Consider the following 21,024-nt stretch of genomic DNA (forward strand, 5'->3'; position numbering starts at 1 on the left):
ACACAGTAATACAGTGGGACCTCGGTATACGTTTGCTTTGGAATAAGTCCAACTTGGTATACGTCATGTTTGGACGCGAAACATTTTGCTTGGTATACGACCTTCGTTTGGAATACGACTTGTGTGCGTGCAAGAACTTGTTAGTTAATTTCTGTACACTTGGTTTATAAAGAGATATTGTTACTTACGATGTAATATATTTCTTTGAAAAAAGTGCTAAATATTTTTTCAAATAAATTAATTTATGTGTGTGTGTAACCCGCATTAAATTAATTAAAAAATGTTATTTGTATTTAATTTTTTATGCAACAAATAAAAACGGTTATTCAATAATTATAATATGATATAAAAGGAGGACGAAGAAAACACAGAAGTAGGCGGTTGGACCGGACGTCTTCCGCTCTGCTACGTTTGATCTCCACCAGTTCCGGAAGTAGGATACGTTGGAGTAGATCCCGGGATACCTGGATCCGCAGCCAATCCCAAAGGACACTATGCCCGCCAAATATTCTCCACATATTAGCGGACCACCAGAATCCCCCTGTAAAAGGGTATCAATTGTTACTTTTTTTGACTGGCGATCGAAATGAGAGAAAGGTGGCGAAGAAAATGAAAGAAAACACATTCTTAGATGAATACCTGGAACAATTGCAAGAATTTTTATACTAGTTTCTCACTTGGACGTCTAACAAATCAAATTGGAAGTTTTACAAAACAATTCGGACGTTATATGGTATTTTATAAAATGAATATAGATTTTTATAAAATATATTCAAAGTATCACTGACAAAGTACTCATGATTCAAAGAAGTATTCTTGTCTGAAAAATTTAGTACACATCGCGCCATGAATATGACAGCGCGCCGCTCAGGTTTACCAACTTGACAAAAGACGTGGGCACACTGAGGGCATATGTGGTCTAATATGAATATTTTTTTGTTTATTCTAATTTTTCTTTATAAAATGCAATATAACATCCAAATGGTTTTGTAAAACATCCAATTCGATTTGTGAATCATCCAATTTGGTTTGTGAAACGTCCAAGATGAAGTGAAATACCTGTATAGGTAATATGGGAAGCAAGTAAATTAATACAAGCAGTTGCTTCTCTCTACGAGGGCAGCACAGCTAGTATACGAGTCAATGGGGGCATCGCATCGTAGTCGGCGATATTAAAAGGAGTAAAACAGGGTAGTGTAATGTCACCATGGTTGTTCTTAGACTATGGTCTACAATGTGTATGAAAGAAATTGAAAGTATGAAAATCGGAGACAGAATGACAAATATGTATGTTAGTTGCTTGCTGTATGCGAATGACGCCGTGCTGCTAACAAGCAGCGTGGAGGATTTGCAGCAAAAAGTGTCAGAAATATAATTGGATATGTATTTGGAAAATGAGCTGGCAATTAATAAAAGTAAGATATATATAGGTCATGGTATTTGTAAAGTAATAGAGAAGTTGCAGAATGCAAGGTTAATCAATGCTCATGATAAATGTCTGGAACAAGTGAAGGTATAGGTACAAACGCACTTAAGAAGGCAATATGTCAACTTTGTATAGCATGGAACAGTCGACGATCGAGTCAAGATGAAGTGCCTTGTGTACCATTCGGGGGCAGACTGGGTTCGAAGAAACAGAACTTACTTGGCAAGCGTCATGTAGGTGCAGGTACGCGCAAACTTGGGAAGGCAATATGTCCGCTTTGTACAGCACGGAGCAGTCATATGCGCTGACTATTTTCACTACAGTTTTCAATAAATTTACATTTACTTTAGTGGACTGCAAAGGAAAATTCATTATTATCCATAGGTTGAACTTTCTTACAGCAAAAATAGCACACTGATTGGTTGGTGATAACAAAATTGGCCAAAAGGAACATTGCCCTGTTCATGATGGCATCCAAGCTTGTAAATGGGTTAGTTTATAATCCACCAGAGAATGTGTACCAGAGAACTACGTTAGAGCCAGGCAACACAGTCCATTTGTTCTTCCCGAACCAATTTACCATCGGTAATGTCTGTGGAAAGGATGATCAGTCAGCTGAACGGCCTATTAAGAGATGTTTCTTCTCAGCACTACTAGATTTAGGCAATTCCTCTTGGATTATAAAACATGATGTATATTGTTGACTTTGTTTTGTCTTGTGATTTTTCTTTTTTTGAACATTTTATTGTTTTTTGTACGCTTTCTTTAAATATTTTTATAATTCTCTTTTTTGCATTTAAAATAAAATATATTTATCAATGTATAATATTTACAATATATTGTTATTGTCTTTGCTGTCATTTACATGTCAAGTTAAATAAATAAATATACATATAAATGAATAAGAATTTTTCTCTTTAGATTGACTTAAAACACGTCAGTCGAAGAAGGAAACATAAAAGAGTTTTGGACATGGACTTAGCCATCTTGTTAGACCTAAAGATTGACCAGTCAAACCTCAAAGCACCCATGCTTTGGTGTTTGAATACAACATCTAGGTAACAATAAAAAACTATAACATAGTAAAGATCCTGGCAGGAATAGTGTTATAAGACTAATATATAAGATATAAGATAATAATATGACTAAAGGTATTCACGTGAAAATGAGTATATCCCCATCCGGCAGTCGTACAAAGCTGTCCTTTCATTATCGGCATAGGCATCATAGAAATAGTTTTAACTCTATCCGATTCCACAAAGGGCTCATCTAACTGAAAAATAAAATATCTTCTTCGGTCGAAAAGATCACAAGGCAATCGGTACTATTCTTGTTGAAATCATTTCATGAATAGGGAGATATAAAGGTTTCAAATATCTATATTTTATTATAGGTGTCTCAACTTGACATGAAAAATCTATGGTTTAATGTGAAAGAAGATGGAAATCTGAGCATCCCAAGGATTATTATCATTTTGGCTAGCTTAAGTGATCGCTTATTCAAATAATTGTAAAGCGCTCCTAAGGCAATTTTTTATGAAAGTGGAGTTGAATAAATTGGATAATAATATAATTATGACACAATATGCTTGCAGAATTTTGTCACATCCCGCAGCCAATCTCAAACAATACTTCTTCTTCTTCCTGGCTCCACCCCAACTTATCGTCTTTGTAGACTTTTGGGGTCAGCTCTCCTCGTCCTCAGGTTGTAGGTCCTTCTTACTTGGGCAATGTCACCTAGGCCATGCCTTCGAATCATGTTTATTTCTACAGCATCCAAGAGTTCTTTGGCCTTCCTCTTAATGTTATCCTAGGAAGATCCAGGGCGATTGGCTGGTTCACCATATCGTCAGGTTCTTTGCGTTTTATGTGCCCATACCCATAGGCGTGCATTCTATAGAGTAGGCGTTAAAAATCTGCATACGACTATGAAATATTAAATTCAGTATGTATCTATATGTAATAAGTGCATATTTAAAACTTACTGTTATTTTGGCTACATCAAAATAGCTATCGGCAAACTTTTCGTGAACATACACATTAGAGACCATTCGCACTTGTCCTTTTTCATTTAAGTTAGTTATCCCACCGACTACTTGTATTCTCGATAAAGATAGTAAATAACTTCCTTCATCCCTAAAAACAGAGCATGGAGTTGGCAAAAGAAGGATGAAAGTAGACTGAATGCAGTCAAAATGCGTCCTCTCGGGCTAATATGCGACAAAGCGATGTATGATAGATGTTCGAATGGTGTTATAAGAAAATAATTCCAGGCTGAGATAAGCATTGTCGATTAAATTAAGAAAGGTGCGATGAGATGGTTCAGGCTTGTGAATCAAATGAGTGAAGAAAGAATACTAAAATAAATTTATCAACGAATTGTGGTTGGTGATAGAAGCAGAGGAAGACCGAGGAAAACTTGGCATGGCTACTACTACTACTACCATCACGCCGTTTCCCCGCAGGGGTAGGCAGAGAGGATGGAACGCCACACTCTTCTGTCCTGACATACACTCCTCGCCTCCTTCACATCCATACATCTAGTCATACATGCCCTCCGATTACGCAGACTTTTGACACCGCCAGATTTTAGGTTCTGATTGATCTGATCGTGCCAAGTCTTTTTCGGTCGTCCTCGTTCTGTTTTCCCTCTCACATTCGCCATACATATTTTCTTAGTCATTCTCGTTATCCATTCGCTCCACATGTCCATACAAACGTAAAGAACTCTTCCTAATCTTTTCAATTATTCCTCGTTCAGCCTTACATTCCTTGGCATGACTAAGTATTTAAAATGCTTGAGAGTGGTCAGATCAGGAATTGAAATGAATATGGTTTTAGTTATATATTTATTGGGCAATAGAAATGAGCATTTAGTGTACATAATATAACGTGAATGTAAGTACTCATATAGACAGTGAGCTGCTGTGATAACGGCTTTCATAGAAATAAGAGAACCGCCACAAAAATGATATCCGTCCACTTGCAATGAAACCTGGAAAAAAATGCATCTTCTATTGTAAAATGTGGTATAGAAATCAAACTAAATAGCGATGAGCAATACCAATACTACAAAGTTAAATATTGGTATTGCTCATCAGAATATACTGGATTAATAACTAAACAGGTTTCTAAACTATTACCCTCTCATATCCAACCTGCGTATTATACGAGTAACAACTCGGGGTCAAATTCTTGGAAACTCAAAATCAAAAGTAAACATATTAGATAGAAGCGGTATTTATGAAATTTCTTGCGGTGACTGCGATAAAAAATATATTGGCCAAACTGCGAGAACTCTAAAAATTAGAATAAGTGAACATCGCCGTGGACTAACAAGTAATTATTTTTCGGAATTTGCAAATCATATCATGGAAACTGACCCCTCATTTGACTCTCATACACTTAAATTATTACACTCTGTTACAAATAAAGGTCAAGTCATGAATAATTTAGAAAATTTAGAAATACATAAATATTTAAATTCAGATAAAACATTAATACATATACTGTTTCAAAATACGTCTCCATTATTATCAATGTTTCCTTTTACAAAAAATGTTGTTCCTTAACCCCCCTCCCTTCCCCATATTTATTAACCTATATATATACACCTAAATATATTTTTTATCCGTTAGTTTTAATTTGTACCAGAAGATGAAAACATGTGTCGTTTTGGAAACTAGTCGTAAATATAAATAAAACTCATTAAAGCGGTATATTCAAGTGTTTAATTTGAATAAAATTGCTCATCAGACATTTCACTCCCCACCGCCTTATAGATTGAATTTATAAAAGTCCCCTTAGTGGGTGCTGACGTCATAAAAGCAATGTGCTCTCGACATTTAACATTTTTAGGTAAAATGGATTAAATTTGAGTTAAGGAGTCCTGAAGCACACTTGCAACCATACATTTAACAATTTAAATGATTTTCTGGACATTTCTAGTTTAATATCTTCATTCCAGTTACGCTGTTCCTCTCCAATAAAGAGACTAAGCTCTTGTGCTTGAAGAGACTTACACCCAATGTTTATTGTTTATAATAATAAACGATATAATAGTTTTTTTCTTTGTATAATTTTTTACGTTTTTTTTATCAATCAACATGTATTAAAAAAGGCATTAAATTTCTTTCCTAGAATTTTAATATCTTAATTTTTTTATTAATGTCTGTTGGAAAATGATTGAAATAAGGTTATTGGTTCCCAAATATAAAAGTCTTTGCAAACATTCTTTAACACTTCCACATTAATGCATCTCCTCATACATACCCACCGATCATTTCCATTCTGGTCTGACCACTTTCGAGTATTCAAAATATTTCATCATGCCAATCTTTTATTTGTCCGTCTCTACTCCTCTTTTCAACTATACTCGCCTCATAAATTTATATTATCGTTCTTTCCTCATCTGCTTGTTCGACATGTCCAAACCATCTCAACGCACCATTCTTAATTTTATCGATAGTGCTTAATGACTTGCATTATTTCCTTATTTCGCCATTCGAACATCTATTATACATCGTTTTGCCGCACATTCATTTATATTTATTTATATATCTCACGTACCATAAATGGGAATTCGTTATATCTAGCCGGCGTACCGCCAACGATTCTCGGTTTGAACGAATATGTCACTGTGGAATCGGTTTCTGAAAATAAACTGCGGTTAACAATATGACACAATTCGTTTTCTACACATGTACCAATAACCTCAAACAATTTTTTGTATCAAATTTACAATTAGAAGGATTTGAAAGACCGTATTTTTTTTATAATAAGAGGATTTACAACACTTTGAATGTGTCCAAATACTTGTACACATATCAGAATTATCTCCACTTTGGAGTTCTTTGTTACAAAAATTCTCCAATAAAGTGGAGATAATCCAGATTTGTAAATGAGTATTTGGACACACTCAAAATGTCGTAAATAAAATAACTAGTCAAATTACAAGCCACATGAAAAAATTAAATAATTTTTTCAGGCGGGTCTCAAGTATATGAATATATGTCCTCAAGTATATAAATAAAAAGAGTCTCTGCTTAATAAAAGCTCTCCTCATTCCAACACAGATGGCTGTTATGAACTCACATGGTGACGAGATTGATCAATATATCTAGGGGTTCCAAAAATTTGGGTAGTGTGGTTGTCAATCATGGGTAGATTTTTGAAAGGGAACTGTCGATCGGCATAGCGACTTTTGCAAGAGTTTTGATTTTTCTATTCCATTTTATTCCTAAGTTAACGAGTTTTGGCAGATTATGTTGAATATTCGTTTTGATGTTAATATTTTTAATTTTCTACCGATTAGCGCCATTGGTTAAAAAACTTATTTACAACATTTTGAGTGTGTCCAAATACTTGTTCACAAAATCTGGATTATCTCCAATTATAGGAGTTACTTTCATATTATTTTTTGACATCTCATTAAAGATGAAGAAGAATGTGGAAGTCTGGGCATTTACGGGGCTGACGACCGTGATAGGCTGGTTTAAATGATCACTTTACATACATTGAACATTCACCAGTTCTACCCATTATTGACGACCACACTACTCAAATTCTTGGAAGTTCTATATATATAAATATACATATGAAGCGATTTCGAAATGTTGCTGAATTATTAGAACTTCACTAGAGACATCTATTGGTGAAAAGAAGATTTTTCATTGAGCAGAAACTCTTTATTAGTATGAGAGATCCGAATCCTGGAATATAATCACTGAAAACGCCAGAATATACCACTTTCATTTTTATTATTTTAGCTTATAATTTGACCAGTTAATTTATTTACAACATTTTGAGTGTGTCCGAGAATTTGAGTAGTGTGGTTGTCAAATAATGGGTAGAATTGATTAATGTTACACGTGTGTAAAGTGATCACTTAAACAAGCCTATGATGGTCGTCAGCCCCGTAAATGCCCAGACTTCCATATTCTTCTTCATCTTTGATGAGATGTCAAAAAATAAAAATAAACTTACTTATTTAACATAACGTGGTTTGCAAGTGGACTACTCCACGTCGTGTGATCTTAGTTGACATGATGACACATTTCATGATTTATTATTTTATTTTAAAAAAAGGATTGAGCATACCTGAACTAATGAAAAACAGAGATAATTGAATCAGATTTAAAATATTCATTTCTATTGATCAACATTAAGTATTTTTGTTACTAATAGTCTAATAATTTGACATATTATGACAGATAGTTATCTTTTTTGTGTTTTTTAAATTGTATTCTCTTATGCCCACCTACCTAGATATTTTCCTACCTAGACATCCACCTCCGTGGTGTAATGGTTAGGGGCTTAGCTACCGTGCTGGATGTCCCGGGCACGATCCCCTGAAGGGGTATAAATAAATATTAGTAATTTTACACTCTGATATTTATTTAATATCTCCCTGGACTGGTCCCTGAAGCGCAGGAGTGATCATCTCGCCTTCATGTATGTAACTATCAAGATGACACTGCGTCAATACGATGCAGTGCCCTATGCACCTTAGATGCATTGTGAAATCATGACAAATTATTTGATTTTATTTCACAATGTTTGTGAAGCAATAACAATATAAAAAATATTTTAAACAACAATGTCATTGAAAGCATTGACAATGCTAAGTGACACCAGCTGTCGAAAAACACCCTGTCTGCGATAAGAAATGTCTAGTATTCCATATTGATATTACGTTCAACAGATGGCGCTGTCATTGCGGACAATAATACCTAATTATACTTATTACCGGTATTTAAAAACATTCAAATGACACATTGTGTCAAAATTTCAAACCATTTTGATGCTTGAATAGTGAATAGCAGTGAATAACTTTAAGATTTTTAATAAAAAAACATTTTTTCTTTGTGGGTTACAATCTGTGTGATGATTGGTTCGCTTCTTTCATGGTTAATCCCCACCCGTCTCTATACTCCGCCTGTCTCTTCAACTCGGCGTACCCGCTACAGCTCATGTCGGAGGTAATTTGGTCCATGTAGTTTAAGCGGGGTCATCCTCTGTAGTCTATGCCTTCGCACATACCCTCCGCAATAGTAAAAAGCAGGCCTGGGTGTCTTACGACCTATGCATTTGGTTCGCTGTTGTGTTACTTTATTAATAAGCATCTAGACTCCCCTCGACAAAAACCAAGTGTCGTCTCTTTAACGCCTACATCCTAACAGTGTTACTGTACAAATGTGAGTCGTAGCATCTTACCAAAGCTCAAAGCAAGAAACTAGCGCGTTTTGAAAATAGGTGCCTGAGGCGAATACTGGGTATAAAGTGGTATGACAATGTGAGAAGAAGAACTCAACAGCCCCTCATACTGGAAGTCCTAAAGAGGAGAAAGTGGACATGGTTGGGACATGTCCTTAGAATGCCACCAGAGTGCATCAACCCCTCGTGTCTCTTCTTCCAACCCCGAGGATCCCGGCGCCCTGGAAGGCCGCTGACGACGATTCACAGACTATACTCAGCGGAACTTCGAGACGCCGGACTGACCTGGGAGGAAGCCAAGGAGATGGCGCGTGACAGAGTGACTTGGAGACGTCTCGTGTTGGCCATATGCTCCACCTAGGGAGCGAACATGGAAAGAAGAAGACTCCCCAGCCCTACTTAAAACCTTGTTTTTCCCTACATGTTCCAACCGATGAATCAGCAACATGCGCTTGTAGCATCACATCTTAAACACTTCCAGTCATCCACGTTTCGCTTCCATACAACCGAATGCTCCAAACTAGAGTGTTAGTTAAGGTTTTTCTTGTTTTTAAACTTATTTATTAGTAAAAAAAAAATTGAAATTTCTTATTGAAAAAACATTTACATTATGGTTAATATACATAAGTAGGGTTCCCCTATACTTCTGAGGACATTAGGGTATGGGGAATTATGAAATATTTATTCCAGTATGACTAAGCGATGAGTGCAAATACTATTTATTTTTTAAATATAATTAATTATATATAAACATGATGAGTGCAATACAATTAATTTTTCAAATATATAATTCAAACACTCAAACAGTGCAATAATAATTATTCAGTAATAATAATACTTATTCAATAACTGAACTTGAGTTATGTGTACATGGAAAAGGTTTTTTTAAGCCTTCGCTCTTTAAAAGGGTGAATTCTCAATCTTTACATACTCTTAAATATATTTCACTTTATAAAAGGTTGTTAGCGTAGTACAACAATCACAAATTGTACAAATACAAAGAGGGAAATGTATATTGAGGCAGTGTGATGGGCTCCGTTGATTATTTTCTGAATCCAGCTTCGGTATTTGAAGACGTTAGTATAAACTCCGGGAAAGTAAGGTCTAGCACACCCATTCCCAAAGGAGACTATTCCGGAAACAGCTCCTCCACATACTAGAGGTCCACCCGAATCTCCCTGCAATCATTCAAAGTGATATATTCAAACCATCTCACCGTATACAACGTTCCATAAACATCAATATTTTATTTATTGTTTCGGCATAAACTTTGTGGTAAGACATGTTACAATGATTAAAGAAAACACTTGTTTTATATCACTTGAGTTTTATTAAAGACTACATGTTTCGGAAGTTAAACATCCATCATTCAGGTCTGTATAGTAACTAAAATGTAAAATATAAAATTAGGAGAGGGTAAAGTTAGGGGGAGGGTTAGTCAAGGGGCGGAGTTTAAAAACAAAGGAAAAATGGAAAGCAAAGGCTCTCCTTATTTATAGAACAATTTTATATTTTACATTTTAGTTATTATACAGACCTGAATGATGGAAGTTTAACTTCCGAAACACGTGGTCTTTAATAAAACTCAAGTGGTATAAAACAAGTGTTTTCTTTGATCATTGTAACAATAATATTAAACTGTAACTTATTTGTGTTCTCGTACACATTAGCATTATTTATATTATTTATTTAAACTTCATGTTCAGAAAATAAATAAGTACATTAGCGGACTCATTGCTAAAAAGCAATATATTCCAACCAACCAAAAACAGACTAGCGATATTGATCAAAATGTTTGATACCACATATAGCTGTTTGCAATCAGAGGGTAGATAGTACTTGAACATTTAAAAAAACATAAATTATAAATTGACATTTAAAAAAACATAAACTACAAAAGTTGATAATAAGGTGGGCAAAGGAAAAAAGGAGTTTAGGGAAGGAGGTAGAGATATTATGTAAGCTGGTACTGGTTTGCATGTGTGTGTGTGTGTGTGTGTGTGTGTGTGTGTGTGTGTGTGTGTGAAGAATCTATCCGAATTATCATTTAATATAAAATACAATCAATCTTGATAGCAAAATCCAACCATAAAATATTTATCTTACCATGTGGTATTACATATTGATAATGAAAAGTAGAGTTTCTGTCAGACAAATATTGTTTGTATAAAAAATTTCAAAAATTAAAAGTTAAACACTTCGCTCACTCCTTTCAACAACGTCATATATCAAAAAACTAGATTTTTCAGGAGATCGTTTTTAAAGTTTAAAAATATAGTAAAATGTTTTGAAAATAAATATCAAGCCACTTATTGAACTTTTTACTGCGCAACAGATCTTTTTAGGTTAAATTTGAATATTTTTTCTCCATTTGAAAATATTTAGTAAATTGAAAAAATAATTAAACTATACCTTTTTTGTAAGTGCAAAAACAACACTTTCTGCCCTGTAGTGGGTAAATATAAAGTTAATAAAATATGCCGCTTTTGCTGGGATATAGTACATTTTCTGGGCATTCCGAAAACATGCACAACTGAAAATTGATTTTTGATATTTGACGTTGTTGAAAGGAGTGAGCGACTTGTATAATACCACTTAATGAGTTTAATTTCATTAGTGTGTAATGAAATAAAACTCATTAAATGGTATAAATACCACTGCTTTATGCAAGTGTTAATTTTTTTTTAAATAATTAACATGTCATTCCACAAAATTAATGCCGAATCAATAAATAATATAAAAAATAGATGTTGACACATTTATAATATATTACTTGATAAATCATCCTAATGGTAAAAATCATACGTTAGATGAAATAAATAAAAATTATTATAATTATTACCATTTGGACATTTCATATGTTCTTTACATCATTTTTTACAATATCACATTGGATATTGATCTGTTCCATGTGTCCGAAGGAGTTTTCCGAAGCGAGATTCTTCTACACATTTAACAAGAGTCTTCTTGTGTAATTTTTAATTTGTTTTTTTAATATATACGCCTTAAATGTTTGTTTGTAATGTATATATTAATTATTGAATAAATTGAATTGAATTGAATTGAATTGAATTGAATTTTGTTTTTATTTATAAATTTTCCCTTGCACAAGACAGATTCATCAATTTTATGTATGTATTTTATATTACTCCTTGATAATAATTCAAATTACAAAAACTGGAATGGTGTATGTGTGTGTGTGTGTGTTCTTTAGACAAAGTTATAAAATGGGATGTCGTTAAGTTAGTTTTTCAAATACTGATTATAAATAATGTTCAATTTACGAAATTAATATGAATACCTGACAGGAATCTTTTCCACCGTTTGCAAAGCCGGCACAAACCATGTCATTAGTTATTTGAGTCTTTCCACTTGCATCAACGTACATCTGTTTGCACGTTGCCAAATTGTATATGGGTACTGCTACAACCCTCAAATCGTCCATAACGGCTCCATTCTGAAACATTGTTGAAAAAATGCATGGAAACGAACATTTAAATTTAGTCTTTTCCTATATTAAGCCCTCATATGAGGTCTTAAAATAAAGCTCAGTTAAAAGTGTCACCAAATTGATAAAAAAAATACTTATCTCACAAATTAACGACATTTTGAGTGTGTCCAAATACTTGTTCACAAATCTGAATTATCTCCAATTATAGGAGTTATTTTTCAAATCATTTTTGTGACATCTCAACATAGATGAAGAAGAATATGAAAGTCTTGGCATTTACAGGTCTTATGACCATCATAGGCTGGTTTAAGTGATCAGTTTGTGTAACATTCACGAATTCTACCACCTATCCTCCGTCTTACACATGCTCCGGATGTCGGTATTTCTTACTCGGTCTCGCAACGTGTTTCCGGTTATGGATCGTAGAGTCTTCATCTCGGAGGTTCCAATTCGAGATTTTGTTCTAGAAGTATCTGCTCTTGCCTCAATCTCATAAGTGACTATTGGTTGAACACATGTTTTGTATATTTTCATTTTACTTTCTATTCTCATGTGTTTGTTCCTCCGCACCGAGTTTCTGAGGCCTTCGTGTGTTTAACGATATATATTATATAGAACGATGAAAATAACGCTCCTATGCTATATGCACCTTTCGGGACGGATAAGGGTTAAAAGAAATATAAGAAAATTGTATGTTATTACCTCAGACATGTAACCCCATCCGCTCACTGTACAGTTCAAATTAGTGCTTAAGTCAGATGACCTTAGAGAAATTGTGTTCAAATTTGTTGTAATGTTGTATGGGGAAATGAGCTAAAAAAAACAACAAAATACAAATTGCTGAATACACCACTCACAAAGTAAAAAATCTCATACCTGATATGCACTCAAATTGTTCAATCATTTAAAACAACAATAAAAATTTAAGATATTCACAATATTTTAGAATGTATACTTACATATATATACTGTCGTAAAGACACTAACCTTGAGAATCGCGACATCATTCTGTAGAGTCATCGTAGAAAAACTACTATGGACAGTTATAACACTGACGGCCCGTGATATTCCCCCAGAAGTTAGTTTGAGGCTTCCTGCATATACGAATATATCTTGTGGTCTCAAAGTTACAGCACTAAGGAAAAACAAGTGTACAATATTAAACTATTTTGCAATTCAAAGCACAGAGGGGTTTGGTTAAGAATAGCCTAACCAGGGGTCCATATCGTAATGGATACATAATATTATATATATCGTCATCTAGCTGCTAATGCTCAAAAACTTATTCTTACAATCCATTCCAAATGTGGACCAAACGGAGTCCACAAACTCATTCCAGGCTTTTCTGTCGCCTGCCAGCTCTCAAACATCCCAAGTCAGGTCCGCATCCCGAAGTTCAGACGAGAACTGCCGGGAAGTCCCAGGTGGCGGGAACCTGATGGCTCGCAAAAGAGGCAAGCTGGAAGGCATATGAACTACATGGCCTAGCTAACTAAATTGGCTTTTCTTGACGACAGTTGTGACTATGAGTTGCTGCATCCTACGTTGTATTTTCTCATTCTTCATCCATTACCAAAGCTGAGTATACAGATGCTCTGGACCTTTGTAATATGCCATGTCTCACACCCGTATAAGAGAATAAGAACAATATAGGCATTATATGAGCGGCATTTGGTCATTACCAATCTCCACAGCCTTCATACTGTTAAATGTTGTGCCTGCAAGGCCTAGACGCACTCGCAGTTATTTTCGAAGGCTGCCATTGTCCGTTTTGAACTATCTCAATTTTCAAATGGAGTTCATATTGTTATTTTATACATCTTCTTAATTACAAAAATTAATAAATAAACCTTACCCATCTTTAATACAGTGGGCAGCTGTGAGTACGTGGTTCGTGGTAATCAGTGTCCCACCACAAAAATGTCGACCGTTCACATTAGACATAATAGACACCTATAAAGAATAGTTTTTTATTTAAAAAAAAACTTTTTAAATGATTATAATCAAAAAAATCCAGGAATTTCCTTGTATGTCCCCGAGATCTTGCGTTCAATTCCCACGGGGATAAAAAAAAACATAAGTGTTTTTTCACTCTAACATTTATTTAATATCACCCTGGACTGGTAACACTGTATTGATATGGTGCTGTGACCTATGCACCAAAGGCTACACACAAAGTCACAGCACCATATCAATCTATTCTAGAATAGTAATTAATCAGGAAAGAATAAACGTGCATAAAGAAAGATTTCAGATCTCATTACATGAAATTATTAACACATTCACTGCGTGTAAAATTTAATTTTTGAAAACCCATGAATTTGTTAAAAATCATTTTTTTATTTATTTAAACATAATACAAGTGTATTCCTTTGAATCTTCAAAACACTCAACAAATCCCAAAACAAATATTCACTATACGAATTCAAACAATAACAAATAAAAAAGGTACACTATACGAATTCCATTTGTATATGTGTGAACAAACTGGCACCAAATACTGAACAAGCGTATATGGTTTGTTTCTTCCGAAATCTGTGTATTTTTCAGAATAATTTATGTATTAAAATAGTATTAATAAATGTACAAAGAGACGCAGTTCATCGACTTTCATTTTGTTTATAATATTGTCCCCACCACATGTAACTCCTTTAAAATCATATATAAGGTGTGGCGGACTAATTTTAGTGTGCTCAGATTAAATAATATTCAAAACGTGTATACGCCGCGCTCGCTCTGTTTTTATATTGGTGTCGCTTTGTTCTTCTCGCCCTTGTGTTTTGTAATTTTCGATATATTGGTGTAATTTCGTTATTTTCATATAACTTTGTAATTTTTAATTAATAAAAGATTGTCTTCATTTGGACGTTTCCGTCTTCCTCGTCACAAGTGTTCCAGTACCGTTGGCAGTAACATAGTTTGTTTGTGAGATTCATTTTAAAAAGAGGTTAATAAAATAAGTACATAATTAATTAAATAATGTGTAAGTATGATAATGAACTGTTATCAAGGTCCGGATGGTATCCTATCTGCGGCATGTGCTAAGAGGAGAGAAGTATGAGCTATTGCACCTAATCAAAAAAGCCAAAATAGAGGGTCGATGAGGTGTGGGCAGAAGACAGATCTCCTGGCTGAGGATTATCTCAGGACCGCAGCGGTAGGCAGAGAGAATAGAACGCCACACCACATCTCCTCATACAGACCCGCCGATTGTTACGACTCCTAACCTGACCACTTTCAAGTATTTGGCATACCTGATCGTGCCATGTTTTTCTTGGTGTTCCTCTGCTCCTTTTTCCACTTGCATTCGCCTCATAAATTTGTTTTACCGTTCTTTCCTCACCCATTTGTTCTGCTCGTCCAAACCATCTCAACAATTATTATTACTAAGTACGTATTTTGATAAAACCTAGCTAGTTTATATAAAGCTATACATATATTTGATATATGATAGTGTCACTTTATATAACACATCCCTGGACACAAAATAAAATGTGAAAAAAAGAAGTGTGGTGTTTGTGTGTGTTACTTTAATGCTTTTCTTATTTGTGCAGCTCTAAATGTTAATTAAGTACTACGTATATGACGTTGTTTCTTTTAAGGTGATCTGATGTTACAGTGAATGATTAGCAATACAGGTACAGTACTGTATACTTTATTGACTTTTCAATAATTTTTAAACAAAATTGGGTTACATATAATAATTTTAAGTAATATTAAACGTGTTCTTCAGTTGTTGCGTGTTTTTTAAATGTTTTCCTACAAATGTTCTTCAAAATCTTGTTTCGGATTTGTGGGGTTCTACCGTATATTAATTGAGAAGAGAAAAAAGAAAGTAACAGCAATGGCGTAGGTTAGTAAATATAACACTATGTACATGTAACACTAAGCGAATATAATTACCTGATAAGGTATTTGTCCTGGCAAAGCTAGAATTCCTCCAACTATTTTTGTGTCTCCCGACTTTGTACTATTAACATTTTCGGCACTTGTTTCTGCAAAATATAAAAAATATTCTCAAAATTTGATTAATTTTCTCCAAAGAAACATTTGATATTATTGGCGACACTATCCAAGTGCGGTATATTCAGTGAAATATTTCAAAACAACAGTTGCTGTAATCCAACATACATAATGTATGTATTGTATATAAATATATATATATATATATATATATATATATATATATATATATATATATATATATATATATATATATATATATATATATATATATACATATATATATATATATATATATATATATATATATATATATATATATATATATATATATATATATATATATATATATATATATATATATATATATATATATATATATATACATATATATATATATATATATATATATAAAGGGTCCGCCAAATAACTTTTTTTTTTTGAAAATGCTATAAAAAAAAAACTAACTAGCTTCGGCTGTGTGGCACGTAGCGCCGTCCTGTTGAAACCAAATGTTGCCAATATCCTCCTCTTCAATTTTTGTGAACAAAAATCCGTTCAACATGGCCCGATAACGATCGCCATTGACTGTAACGGCCACTCCTTGCTCATTTTCAAAGAAAAATGGCCCAATTATGCCTCTGGACCAAAATCCGCACCAAACAGTGACTCGTTTTGGGTGTACCGGCTTTTCAATGTATGCGTGCGGGTTTTCTGTGCCCCAAATACGACAATTTTGCTTGTTTACATACCCGCCAAGATCAAAATGAGCTTCATCCGAAAAGATGATTTTTTTGGCAAAATCGGCATCTTCTGTAAGTCGATCGCAGGCCCACTCAGCGAAGCGAAAACGCATTGGATGGTCAGTTGGCTTCAACTCCTGAACCAATTGGACTTTGTATGGCGTCATACCAAGGTCTTTATGCAAAATTCGTCTCAATGATGTCTCCGAAATGTTCAATTGTTGAGAACGACGGTGAATTGATGTTGATGGCGCTTCACGCACACTTTCTGCCACAACATCGATATTCTCGGGTGTACGCACTGTTTTTGGCTTTTCACGCTTTGGTTTATCGATGAGGATGCCAGTTTCTTTCACTTTTTTCACAAGATAACGAACATACGGAGCTGACGGTGCTTCTCTTCTTCCAAAAACCGTACGCAATTTTCGCACACATTCTGCAACATTACCATGATTTTCAAAGTAATGTCGCAATATTTTCCAGCGTTGTTCAAGCGTATACACAACCATATTCGCTTAGCGGAAGGATAAAACTAATTATCTGTCAAATCAGACATGAGCTAAGTGTTACCATTCACGAAATAAGCACTAGTTGAAAAAAAAAACTTTAGATGGCGGACCCTATATATATATATGTAATAAAATAACTAGGTACCTACCTATACATTTTATTATGTACTTACAAAAAGTACCTACATAAAACAGTTCTACCACCAGATGCCGCATGCGTCGCTCAGAATTAAACAAAAGACTTCCGATAATATTATTAACTGTCAGAATTAGATAGATAGATAGATATAAAATTATTATAAAGATAAATTAAGAATAAACTTTAATTACAAAGCAACACATTGTTTATTTTATTATTATACACCCACTTTACATATTATTTACACCCAATTTATAAAGAAAAGTATTACCACGTTATAAAACGACAATTTTGTTAATTGGAAATGGATTATGAAACATTAGATGTATTAAAACAATTACTACAATATGTTCGGAGTGAGAGAGAAAAATTAGAAGATGATCAAAGAAAACGATTAGAAGATAATCAAAGAAGACGTGGAAATCTAAGAACTAGTGATAAAATTAAAGATAAAAGTCCATGTAAGATTTGTGAAAATTTAAATAAGGGAACTCGATATCACTCTGAAGCAACGTGCTGGTTTAAAACAAAGGAGGATGATAAGATTAATAATAAAAATGAAGATTTACAAATTACACAGAAACAGTGCTTGAAGAATGAAAATAAAAATAATGTGGAAAAAACTTCTACGAAAGATAAAATAAATTATACTCCAGGAAAGAAGAATTTAGAAGTAGATTGTCTAAGCAGGAATCCAGTATTAAAATCGAATGAAAATGCAGATGAACAATTAAAAGTTGTAAATTTGGTTAAATTAGAAGATATTTCAAAAGATCAGAATAAAAATGAAGACATACAAATAACACAGAAACAGTGCTTGAAAAATGAAAATAAAAATAAAGTAGAAAAAACTTCTACGAAAGATAAAATAAAATATTCTCCAGGAAAGAAGAATTTAGAAGTAGATTGTCCAAGCAGGAATTCAGTATTAAACTCGAATGAAAATGCAGATGAACAATTAAAAGTTGTAAATTTGGTTAAATTAGAAGATACTTTAAGAGATCAGAATAAAAATGAAGGAATTCAAAAGAAAAAAACAAATGGATTGAAAAAAAACTGTGTCTACTTTAAAAGGGTCAAGAAGAAAAAAAAAGAAAAAAAAAAAAAGTACGAAAAAAAAAAAAAAAAAAACTTTATTATATCACTAAACTTATACAAGAAGATGATCCGGAGGACGAGTGAAAATTTTACTATGAATTTTCATCCCCAAGGGGGGAGATGTAATAAAATAACTAGGTACCTACCTATACATTTTATTATGTACTTACAAAAAGTACCTACATAAAACAGTTCTACCACCAGATGCCGCATGCGTCGCTCAGAATTAAACAAAAGACTTCCGATAATATTATTAACTGTCAGAATTAGATAGATAGATAGATATAAAATTATTATAAAGATAAATTAAGAATAAACTTTAATTACAAAGCAACACATTGTTTATTTTATTATTATACACCCACTTTACATATTATTTACACCCAATTTATAAAGAAAAGTATTACCACGTTATATATATATATATATATATATATATATATATATATATATATATATATATATATATATATATATATATATATATATATATATATATATATATATTTATTTATATATATATATATATATATTTATATATATATATATATATATATATATATATATATATATATATATTTATATATATATATATATATGTATATATATATATATATATATATATATATATATATATATATATATATATATATATATATATATATATATAGCTGAAGTAAGATTAATGATGAATTTCATTTTAAATTTCCTCTCTCTAACCCTCGTCTGCACCTAATGGTGCATAGGACACTGCATAGCATCGCTCAACAGGGTGATCAATGACAAATATTTATTAATTGTCTGGTACCCGAAGCGCAGGACTGATTACCTTACCTTCACGTAATTAACGATCAAGATAATACTGTATCGATTTATAGAGTGCCCTACGCACCGTTTGGCACAAATGAAGGGAAGAAAAAACTTGTTGAATGAATTGTTATCAAAAGTTAACTTAAGTTAAGTTAACTGTGATCAGTGATCTCAACAAGCAAATTCCACTGTATATATTATATTAGTATTATTATAAATAAACAGCATCCATGAATTGGACAACACATAATGTTGGCCAATGAATAGTTAACGTTGACTAACCTTTCCTTTAACAATTAGTTGACATTACATGTAAGTTAACTGTGATCAGTGATCACAACAAGCAAATTCCACTGTATATATTATATTAGTATTATTATAAATAAACAGTATCCATGAATTGGACAACACATAATGTTGGCCAATGAATAGTTAACGTTGACTAACCTTTCCTTTAACAATTAGTTGACATTACATGTAAGTTAACTGTGATCAGTGATCACAACAAGCAAATTCCACTGTATATATTATATTAGTATTATTATAAATAAACAGTATCCATGAATTGGACAACACATAATGTTGGCCAATGAATAGTTAACGTTGACTAACCTTTCCTTTAACAATTAGTTGACATTACATGTAAAATTCAAAACAAGCATTCATTTCTAAGGCCTACTTAATTTTTGTTTATCTAATCATTTGTTTTTTTACTAATAATAAAAATTACGTTAATTTTAAAGAATAATTCAGATTGTAGAGTTAAATATTTTGAGCTTAGATAATATAATACATATTTTTTCAATGTGAAATCAATATCTTATCAATACTAATCACTCATTTATATTCAAATTAAATTCTCAGCACTGATCACTAAAATTCTACTTATAATTTAAATTACAAGGAGAATATTTAACAAAAAAATCCGAATACACTAGTGGATTGAGATTAACTGAACAGACATTTGATAAGAAAAAATTCCTTTTCATTGCCAAGAATATCCAAAAAAATTGAGGAAAAAAATTATTGAACACATTCAATATTTTTCAATACCTAGTTCCCAAAATATTGCTTTCAATAGTGATTTGATTAGAAGCATAGAGCTTCTGTATTGGATCTGGAAATGTGGCTAAAAGCTTTAAATGAAATTTAGCACTCAGAAACTTGAACGATGACATAGGGCGTTTGTCCACTACACGGAAATACACAGTATTTTACCGTCCGGCACGTCAGTTAGCATTTAAAATGACGATTGGCTTGTGCTTTTGTCCATCTTTATTCGGATCGGTGCTCTTGATCGGTGCGTGAACACGTTGCGCGTAAATTCGATCACGCTAAACTGTCATAGTCGCTTTCATTTTTCAAAGCCGGACTGCCGGACGGTCAAATTCCGGGTAGTGGACAATCGCCCTAAGAGGATAAAGAAATATCAGAAGCGTTGTGATCTTGGAAGAGGGACAAAATGAATAAGCTGAATGGAAAAAGAATATGTTTTGATAACAGTTAAAGACAAAAATAACCTTATTAGAAAGAATATAAAACAGAAGACAGAAGGTGGAGATTATATCCTGCGGTACCTCGTCACTGTAATAATAATAGAGGGAATAATTCCTTTTATTCCTTGGGAATAGAGGAGGGGGAAGGCTGAAAAAGAGCTATATGCAGTTAAAA

At 33.1% G+C, this 21,024-nt stretch overlaps 1 protein-coding gene across 1 annotated transcript; it reads right to left on the reverse strand.

Moving 5' to 3' along the window:
- Positions 1–122: 122 nt before the first annotated feature.
- LOC148308335 (transmembrane protease serine 9-like) lies at positions 123–16,069 on the reverse strand. Its single transcript, XM_088261935.1, has 14 exons — positions 15,995–16,069; positions 13,947–14,044; positions 13,079–13,226; positions 12,794–12,904; positions 11,942–12,097; positions 9,615–9,818; positions 8,641–8,659; positions 7,525–7,575; positions 5,995–6,077; positions 4,332–4,420; positions 3,411–3,561; positions 2,586–2,699; positions 1,646–1,780; positions 123–541 (listed from the first exon to the last, which is right to left on the reverse strand). The coding sequence occupies exons 2-14, from the start codon at positions 14,033–14,035 to the stop codon at positions 323–325; spliced, it is 1,569 nt and encodes a 522-aa protein (XP_088118061.1). The 5' UTR covers positions 14,036–14,044; positions 15,995–16,069; the 3' UTR covers positions 123–322.
- Positions 16,070–21,024: the final 4,955 nt, after the last annotated feature.

The sequence above is a fragment of the Brachycentrus maculatus genome, unplaced genomic scaffold (assembly GCF_059751285.1).
Source record: "Brachycentrus maculatus isolate JH-2025_06_01 unplaced genomic scaffold, ASM5975128v1 h1tg000169l, whole genome shotgun sequence".
NCBI lineage: Eukaryota > Metazoa > Arthropoda > Insecta > Trichoptera > Brachycentridae > Brachycentrus > Brachycentrus maculatus.

What these genes read in the sequence shown, in the direction of transcription:
- LOC148308335 (XM_088261935.1), bottom strand. Translation starts at nt 14,035, where the DNA reads ATGTCTAATGTGAACGGTCGACATTTTTGTGGTGGGACACTGATTACC. An exon ending in ATGATGTCGCGATTCTCAAG is followed by an intron (nt 12,905 to 13,078) that starts GTTAGTGTCTTT and finishes TGTTTTTTTTAG; the next exon opens with CTCATTTCCCCATACAACAT. An exon ending in GATGGGGTTACATGTCTGAG is followed by an intron (nt 12,098 to 12,793) that starts GTAATAACATAC and finishes ACAATGTTTCAG; the next exon opens with AATGGAGCCGTTATGGACGA.